This window comes from Triplophysa dalaica, chromosome 10 (genome assembly GCF_015846415.1).
Source record: "Triplophysa dalaica isolate WHDGS20190420 chromosome 10, ASM1584641v1, whole genome shotgun sequence".
Classification (NCBI taxonomy): Eukaryota; Metazoa; Chordata; class Actinopteri; order Cypriniformes; family Nemacheilidae; genus Triplophysa; species Triplophysa dalaica.
Genome location: NC_079551.1, coordinates 21377957 through 21388016, shown reverse-complemented (window position 1 = coordinate 21388016; position 10060 = coordinate 21377957). Strand labels below are relative to the sequence as shown.

The window sequence follows — 10060 nt, the reverse complement described above, 5'->3', positions numbered from 1 at the left end:
AAGGCACGAAATAGGAAGAGAGAAACGAGAGAGAGACGGCTGAGAAACATACCGAAGGAGAAACCTCGAGGAGTGGACTCCAGGACTATACAAAAGAATCTTACTCTACGAGAGAGGAATATATCACAGTGACTGTGTCAACCCGGAAGTTGAATACCCGGAAGTGGATTGTAAAATAAAGTATCTTTTGTTTCTCAGCCACGCCGACCCCGCCTCCTTTCTTCCTTCATTATTGAACCTGTTACATTCTTAAAATGGAAAAATGCAATTTTACAGCTGTTGGCGACATGGCTTTCAAATGACAGAGTACTGTCGAATACAACGCCAAGATTCTTAGCTGATGACGAGGATTTTATGGAGCATCCGTCAATCGTTAAGCAGTATTCTTGGTTGTTACGCATAGCAGTTTTCGGTCCAGTAAGTAACACTTCTGTTTTGTCCGAGTTTAGTAGTAAAAAATTGTTACTCATCCACATTTTTAAGTCAACTATGCAATCCTTTATTCGATGAAACTGCTGGGTTTCATGAGGCAGCCCAATTTGGAAAAACTCTTGAAAAATAAGGACCAGCTTCATGTATCTCATTAGATGAGACTTGCTGCACTGCTTTTAATCGTGATCTACTGTAGAAAATAATTGCAATTTCTCCTTAGGGGTGCTGTAGTTAGTTTGTTCAGCGGATTTCACTACAGGTTGCATTGTTATAATTTTTTCTCTTATATCTTGGATTTTACTCGTGAAGTAGTTCATAAATTCATCACTGTTATGCTGATAATCAGAATCTGACGTTGATGACGACTTATTTATTGTTAATTTAGCCACGGTGTTAAAGCTCCAGTATGTAATAATTTTGTATTAAAATTTCAGAAAATAACTTGCACAGTGTGATATATTTCCTCCAGTTGTGTACTTACAATATTTCAAAAGTCTCTAAAGATTTTTTATTTCAGAGAAATTCCGATTTTAAATAACCGGCCGTCCCGGAAAAAAATGTCGCCTCTCAGTGACGCAATGTCCGCTCTATACTTTCTTCCGGTGTAGACCAGAATATCACATGGTCAAATGCGGAAGTGGTTGTTATGGATCACGATTATTCTTTGGCGAGTATTGAAGTCCCCGTAAAACAGAGGCGTCAATATTTTGATACACGCAGACTGTGTGACAAACGGAGGAATAAAACCAGGATAAATATCGGCCAGGCGTTTTCAAGATGGAGAGAGCTGCGCGACAATCTTGGACTTGACAGAGACTCTGCTCTCGCGAGTGTATTGATAGACAGGTAAGCAAATCAATTATTTATTTTGTTATTGTACAAGTACAAATTCCAGTGAGGATGTATCTGTGTTTCCCTGCAACAAATGCAACTGTCAATAATAGCACTTATAAACAAAGTTATATTGCTCTTTGTACTAAGGTAAGGCTTTTTATCACGTGTGGTGAACGAGATTATGGCAGTACAATTAAATACAATCGGATACGTGTTGTTAACATAATATATTTAGTCATTACTTGCAAATGTTCGTTCAAATTTAATTTTAGAACGATTGGTTTGAGCACGTTAAACAACACGGCATTAACCATAAACACGTAACACTGCACAACATTAACCCAACAAATCATTTAACAAATAGCTGTAAGTTGTAACGGGATAATATAGCATAACATTTCACGTTCCTTGCAGTTCATTAATTATGATGACATAAAATAATACGATCAGATATACAGGTAATACAAAAACTAATAAATGACCTCATCCGTGATCATGATTCGTTTATCCAATTTAGATACATCGCTATGGCGAAAACGCATTTAAAACGACATCTCCCATCGTCCCCTGCTTCATAGCGTCATCAAGCTTCGCCTTTGTTATTGTTGGAAATGCGCCCTCTTGTGGTCCAATACCAAGGTTACATACTGCAGCTTTAACTGAAAACAACTTGTACTGATAAATCTTAAAGTTGATGAGTGCCTGTGTTTTTTGTCTCAAAATGCAAATGCAAAAGTAATGTTTATTTCAAAGGCAAGTTTGTAAAAGTTTAACTTCAATGACTTAACATAACAGTCTTTAAGTATAAACCCTGTCTAAACCAAGACCATAACTTTAGAAAACATACAATACAACATTAACATGAAACGTGAGAAAGGTACAAAAAAGTAACTCACCACCACCACTGCCTGAAACAAACAAAAATCTGAAAACATGCATGAAAGGGAGATACATTTTCAAAACATAAAAAAGACAACAACATTAAACAACATAACAACATTTAATAAGACGACAACATTAATATGCAAAATGCGCCACAAATCTCCAAAATAGAGAGAAAGTGACAGACACATTATCAAAACGCAAAACAATGCAACAACAATAAACAAAACAACAAAATTATAATGCAAAATTTGTTGAAAATCTGCAAAATATAGAGAAAAAGACACAATTACATTTTCAAAACACAAAACAGGGCAACAACTTTGAACAAGACGACAACATTAATATGCAAAATTTGCCACAAATCTGCAAAATAGAGAGAAAAAGAGATCAATACACAAAACAAGACAATAACATTAAACAACACAAATACATTAAACAAGACTACAATGAGGGATGATTCAATGGAGGTTTTCATCTGATTTCAGGTCAGACGTGCTCCACAATCTGATTTTGCAGCATATTCCAGCTCTAAAACTATTCACCTTCAGTGTATATAACGTGATCTTGTTTAAAGGCCTGGCGTCTTAAATTAATTCTAAAAAGACCACTGATGGTCTATCACTTAATCACTATATGTACTTTAAAGAGTACCATGTTTATGTCGAAAACCATGATATTAACACATTTTTGGCACATTTTCTTGCTTATAAAAGGGAAAATTATAAAAAGTCTTGTTTTTGCTAAAAAATAAATGTGTGAAGCAGTGAGAGCAGAGGCAATGATGTGGTTGTATGAGTTCATTCAAATGTTCAGGTTTACAGAGGCCAGTTATTTACATGTTTGTAAGTGCTGGAGCCCATCTCTCAACAGCCCAGAGTTTGCTTGGGATCCGTCAAACCTCTGTGGTCACTACCTGAATAGGAAAATGTTTGAGGTTTCTATTTCTATGAAGATTTATTCACCTGTGCTCAAATCATCAATATGAAAACATCTTCTACATGGTCAGAGTGTCTGGAATGATTCATGATTCATGATTCATTCAATAAATTCTTCATTGATTTATTTGTTCAATGCAGACAGAATAACCCCTCTATAGTTTAGATTAGTTTAGTTTAGGAATTATCAAGAATGAACCTTTCATTCACTGCAATTCCAAGGGTCTCAGTCAGCTACGCAACGTGTTTATTTTAGCATCTATTTAGTATTATTCAATCTTATAATTAGAACTTAAATAACAGAAACATTAAGTAGGAGAAAAATAATTTGTATGGTACTTTTATTTCAACTTTTACTAGCATTAAAACATTTGGTCTTGTGCCAGTGTACTGTAGGTTTCTTAGCCACATTTGAATGACCAATCGGTCACACCATTTGCCAGCCAGTATTCCATTAAAAAAAGATACAGTGGCTTGTACACTTTCCATAACTGATGAAATGCTTGTTTGCATTTCTTTTCTACATAGTAATATTTATACATGAAAGTGTATGATAAAAGCATCTCCCCATCAGGTGATAACCTCATCATTTGATTATACAAATGACTATGGGTGTAAGTAAGATCTATAAAATGTTAGTATTTAGTATTTCCAAAACTCCACTTCATAAATGAGACAAATATTCCTAAAACCTGTTAAACTAATCCTGTTCAGTAAGAGACTAATGGCTTTTATCTGTCTTCCAAGATCCTGGGTAAGAATATCTGAATTTATGCTTCACTTTTTATATTTGACATTACAGGGAGCACTTTACATTTGATATTTATGGTTCAATATAGCTGTATTTACATGTGATAGTGTTTTGCTCCTGTTATACTTCAATAATAGCTAAACTGGAGACTACAGTCTAAACCATGGACAACCACTCTCATCTGCCTCATCACTAACTTCTTTCTGAATTGTAAGATTTCTTGTTAAAATAAACACAATATCATTCAAAATACTATGATTTTAGACCCTTAAAGTCTTTAGACTCGAGTTCTACACGATGCCGTTGAAGAACAATGTTTGACTTGCATCCGACGAATCCTTCTTTTTCACAAAAGGTTCTTTGTGATAGAAATGGGCTCTTAGGATTATAAAAAGTAAGCAAGAAATTGAGCATAAGAACCTTTGACAGAATGGTACTATGGGGAAACAAAAAAGGTCCTTCTATGGCATCGCTGTAAAGAACCTTTTGTAGCACCTTTTGTTTTTAAGAGTGTATTTGTGTTCACTGGTGAATGCCAAACTACATCTTGTAATTCCTGATTTGTGCTTTCAGCTGTGTTACTAAGATCCGTGGAGGCATTAAACTGTTCTCAGCCAACAACAAAATCTCTCCTTCAAGCGATGAAAGCAGAAGTCATGAGCTACAGGGAAGCAAGACCGGTTATCAACCTACAAACTCCTACCAATGTCACTGTAGACATGACTCTCTATGGGATTTTAGGAGTGGTAAGAAATATGTGTTGCTTTGAAACTTAAACGTTTAATTCAAAACTTTACATTAAAGCATTCATTATTGGAGAATATTTTATTATTCCCATTTCAGAATGAAAAATTTCAGGTGTTGGAAACATATCTGTGGGTGAGGCTGGTGAGTATGACATAAACTTTCGGCAATGACTTTGTGAGACTATGTCACATTTTATTCAATTGTATCTAAGACATTAGATATAGACAGATTTTTTTTTAACCCTTTTAAAGAAAAAGATTAACATTTAAGTATTTGGGCACCAGGCATGATAGAATTAAGTTTTTTTGTAGACTTGGCAGATTGAAGGTTTAAGTTGGGATCCGGCTGAATGCGGAGCAAATAAAATCTCACTTCCACGAGAGACAGTATGGATTCCAGACATTGTCATCAATGAATTGTAAGTTGCAAAGCATAAAAGGTTAAAACTAACTCTGATTGGGTCAAAGTATTTAAAGACTATTTGTTAACATGTTACAGTTTTTTAGTTTTTCATATTTGTCCAAATATTGTACATTGTCATTAAAATATGCCAGAACTTTTGAGGAAAACGCATTCAATCAGACAAGCAGGATAGTTTACCCTAAAAAAATGTTTTACTCACCTTTAAGTTGTTCCAAATCTGTATAAATGTGTAAATATGTTTTTGAAGAATACTTGTAATCCAACAGTTCTTGGCCACCATTGACTACTATTAGGAAAAAATTACAATATAGTCAAAAGTGCCCCAGGAATGTTTGCTTTCCATCATTCTTCAAAATGTATAATTATTTGTTCAACAGTACAAAGAATTTATAAAAATAAAAAATTTGTTAAAACAATTCAAAAATGTTATCAAAGAACTGTTTGGTTACAAGCATTCTTCTCAAAATCTTTCTCTGTGTTCATCAGAACTAAGAAATTTACACAGCTTTGGAAGAATTTGATGGTATGTAATTATGACAATATGATTTTTTCGGTGAAGTGTTCTTTTTAAAGTCGGCATGAAATTCAAAATGATCATTCTAATAGTTTTACACAGTGATGAAGTATTTATTAGAAATGATCAATTTGTGCACATCGTTATTTATTTTTATGCGATTGCACTTGGAATCTTAATTAAAAACGCTAACCTCCTTTCAAAATGTCCTCTTCTTACTTCTGGTCATGAGGAATGGTGAGAGGGCGGGGCTGCAATGTCTGACAGATTGCACGTTCAAATCTTTTTCCTTTTAACAATCCATTCAGTTGTAGGTGGATGAAATAAAAAAAAATCTCATTTCTAAAGTCGTTTCACTTGGGTATAAGTCACGATACTAAAGAAAAAACAATCGCTACTTCTGTTTCATACTGACTTTAAGCACCTGTGTAACTTTAACCGTTACTTTACAGCATGGATGAAAACAGAGCACCAGAAACACAGTACGTGTACGTTATGTCCAATGGTGAGGTGAGGGACGGCAAGCCATTTCATGTGATCAGCTCCTGTAAACTGGACATCTACATCTTTCCTTTCGATATTCAGAACTGCTCGTACACGTTCAACTCTTACAAACACAATGGTGAGTAATGTGACACTCCACTGTGAATTGTAGTGTTTGCTATAATCCATGTGATGATTTTGTACCTGATGGTCTCTTTCTCTGTAGTTCAGGATGTTCGGTTGTCATTCTATAAATCCGTGAAGCTAGTATTCAAGGAGTCTTTGGAACTCATGGCGACCCAAGGAGAGTGGGAGCTAATTGACATGCTGGGAGAAAAACCCGAACACACTTATGAAGAAGGAGGATGGGATGCACTTATAGTTCATGTTTGTGGCATTTTTAAAAAATTTAAATTAGGCCGGTCAATTTTATATGTAAATTTGGCACGATTTTCTGTAACAAAGATGTCGAAGTTCTTTTACAACGAATAGAGGGAAGTGATGTCATAATCCTGCCTCACCTTGTCATGATTTTCTGGTCTTATAGCAGGGTCATGACAGTCCCACGTGTTTTGTGTGCAGAGAAACATATTATTGTATATGCGTTCTCTCCAGTCCCGTCTTTGGCCCTCTCGTTTCCTCTTTTATCTTCCCATTAGTGTTTCATTCCCCACACCTGTCCCTTGGTAATTATCCTTTGTTTTTCTCCCTATATAACGCCCTTGTGTTTACTATCCTGTGCTCGTTCATTTTGCGTTTTGGAACTACAGCGCAAGCACACAATACATCATAGTATTATCTCTGCATAACTGTTGATTCACTATAAGTTTGTGTTGTTGAGGTACCTTATGCATGTACACACTGATTTTCAACAAAACACAAAAATAGATAACTTACCGCAACTTACCTTCATTTATAAATCATCTTATGTTCAAAGCTTTTTCAGTAAATATCGATTCATGTTAAATTGTGATTTAAGACATATATTGAGATTAATACATTTGTCAGACACCAAAGTAACATACATTGCATTCACAATTATCTTTCTACCAGGACAGGTATGTGTTTTCCCTGGTATTCAAACCCATAACACAAATTACATGGTTATGTACAATATATACAATATATATAATATATAGTTTGTGTAGATGATTTACAACATAGCTTGTTGGTTAAATGTGTCTTTTTGAAAGGAGACTTCATATTGTTATTCACTGTTGTGCACTATAGATTGTGTTGAGACGTCGAGCTGCACTGTATGTGGTGAACCTCTTGATTCCCAGCTGCTTTCTGCTTTCTGTGGATCTGTTCAGCTTCTTACTGCCTCCTCAGCATGTGGATCGATCGTCCTTCAAAATGACTCTCATCTTGGGTTACACCGTATTCCTGCTGTTAATGAATGACCTCCTGCCTGTCACAGGAAACACCTTACCTCTCATAAGTTAGTTTTCAAACTCTCTGTATTCCCTCTTTAACCTGATGAAAAGATCAAGACAGCTCGTGTTTACTGCAGGCTATTTCAGTAACAAGACTTAAAAAATGTGTTGTTTAACACCGTCCTAGCTAGCATGTGCTGCTACTGTAACGACACCAATATAAGATCAAAGGTTATTTCGACTAAATGAGCGACACAGAAATCAGTTTGGTTTTTCGGATATATTTTGCTTTTCCTGGAGAGCTTTAACAGGTGTGATATTGACGTTACCATCAAAGTTTCACTAGAATTCGTAACTATTTGACATATTTTATGTTGTTAATTCGCTTAGATCCTATTTGTATGTCCTGTCCACTTTATTCTCGGTTTCCACTTTCACTGCCATATAAATCATAGTTGCGTTAATTTACATGAAGAGCTGCACTGACCGATTAGTGTACGACATTGTTCTTGCGATATTGCTGACATACGTCAATCGATCCATGCAGCGCTGCATGCAGTCAAACTCAGCTCAATGGCAAAACTCATACATGACACTGTTGTTGTTTCTATCAAGTCTCTGTTGGCTAACGTTGTAATGCAATGGTTATAAAATGTTTTTTGATTACATCATGCATGAACATGATTTGATCTTATCAAATTGATTTATCGGCAGTGGAGGCAAGGACTAAAACTCTCATTGTTCCATGCTCCTTCACACAAGTTACGCCTTTGTTATCGATTCCTGACATATTTTGTGCCTTAAAGCCTGAAAGCTAGACCGCAATAGCATCTACTGAGCAGTGTAAACTATGCTCTACTCAATTCTTGTCGATCTGTTCTTCAGGGCACATGTTAAACTATAAAAAATATTGTACACCGTAAAATTAATTTTACAGAATTAAAAATAATGATAATAAAAAATTGCTTAAAATGTTAAATGAATACATTAATAAACTGAATGTTATTTCACAGAATTTTTCTGGCACCCCATTTGCTTGAATATAACTTTTTTTTACATTGTACTACTTTTAAGAAGATGCTTAAAAGGTTCTTCACATCGATTCCATTAGAATTTTTATAAACCTTATAAACACCACAAATTAACCTTTTTTGAAGCAGAAATGTTCTTCAGATGTTAAAGGTTCTTTATGGAACCAAAAGGTTCTTCTATGGCATCAAAGAACCTGTGGTAGCACGATTTTTAAGAGTGTAAAGTAACCCGTACACCAATCTGCTTCTCTCGATCTAGATTTGTTCTTCTCTCTCTGCTTTGCCTTGATGGTGACAAGTCTCCTTGAAACGGTTCTCATCACTAATATCCTGTGCGGTTCCAACCATTTTCCACCATTACCAAAGTGGATCAGAATTCTGGTGCTTAAGTATCTTGCTCGACTTGTGTGTATGGAGCAGATGTCTTGCGATCAAAACTCAGAAGGTAAGAGTGCTTTTAAAGTCAACATATTGTTTCCTTTGGCATGTTTCCACAGCTTTTGTTTTGGACCCGATTATGTTGATGCTCTAACAGCTTAAAAGCTGTTTTCCAAACTGGGGTGTGTCCTAGACCTAGGGTTGCATCATTCTGAGAGTTAACACAAATGAAAAACAAGGAAATTGCAGGTATATAATTGGCTATGAGTGGCAATTTACATTGACATAATTATTGCTTTTTGTTTTTTGCCAAAAGGAAACACACCTAAGATTCTTGTCTACAGTAACAGCATGACTGAATACTCAAAGAAAGATTCAGTTTGTTCATCCCCAGTGAGTTTCCAGGAACGGTGTCTAGAAGAGATGCAGAAGCTGAGGAAAGATCTGCTGGCTATCCGCCGTCAGGTTGAAGAACACTTCAGTAATGAAAACAGGACAGATGAATGGATCATGTTCGGTCAGATCATTGATCGTCTGCTCTTCATAGTGTATTTTATTTTCGTCACTGTGAGCTCAATAACAATATTGGTTCTGTGGATACACTCATCCCGTCTAGACAAAAACCCTTAGTTTACTTCTTATCCTTTATAAACTTTTTTGTTTTCTTGTATTGTATGTATGATCAAAACACCTTTTGTTATAGTTGTTTTATTATAGGGTGGTACAGTATGTAAAAAATCTTTCAATAATATCATCAAAAACTTAATGTTAAAAAAAATGTTACTTGTTCTTGTGTTCCTGTTCAATATATGGTATAAATAAATATATGTTATAATACATGATAAATATGATCTGTAGATCAATCTATTTCTTTTTTTGTAACTGCTTATTATGCTGAACCCTGAAACTATTGTTTCTTTTGGTGGAACAACATATGAGAAAATAAAAGCGATAAACTTTATAAAGAGCCGTAACAGTTCATGCGTGAATGTTCTTTCCTCTCATTAAATGTGTGACACAGGAAATGTGTTTTTCTTCTGGTGGAAAAACAAGGTGGACCTCTAATGAGTTCAGGTAAACTTCTCTTCAGCTCTTGAAACAGGATAGGCCAGCAGCTATCAAAGGTGTTAAACAACATGTACAGTAACCAACATGACGGTGCAAGTAGAGAGTCATTTCAGTTCACTTGAAAGCAGCGTTAAGTTTTAAATTCAAGAAATATCAAAACAGACAGATCTCTCATAGACTTGGTAACAGAGGATTATGGGTCA

The 10060-nt window shown here is 35.3% G+C and overlaps 1 protein-coding gene across 2 annotated transcripts; it reads left to right on the top strand.

Annotated features, from left to right (window-relative positions):
* The first annotated feature begins 964 nt into the window (after window positions 1-964).
* LOC130429493 (5-hydroxytryptamine receptor 3A) lies at window positions 965-9567 on the top strand. 2 transcript variants are annotated; one of them, XM_056758084.1, is made up of 9 exons: window positions 965-1278; window positions 4411-4583; window positions 4681-4725; window positions 4896-5002; window positions 5974-6143; window positions 6231-6391; window positions 7235-7445; window positions 8671-8856; window positions 9106-9567. In XM_056758084.1, the coding sequence occupies exons 2-9, from the start codon at window positions 4479-4481 to the stop codon at window positions 9417-9419; spliced, it is 1299 nt and encodes a 432-aa protein (XP_056614062.1). In that variant the 5' UTR covers window positions 965-1278; window positions 4411-4478; the 3' UTR covers window positions 9420-9567. The 2 variants fall into 2 exon arrangements, with proteins under 2 accessions (XP_056614062.1, XP_056614063.1); XM_056758085.1 differs by lacking the exon at window positions 965-1278 and adding an exon at window positions 3787-4047.
* The last annotated feature ends 493 nt before the right edge of the window (window positions 9568-10060 follow it).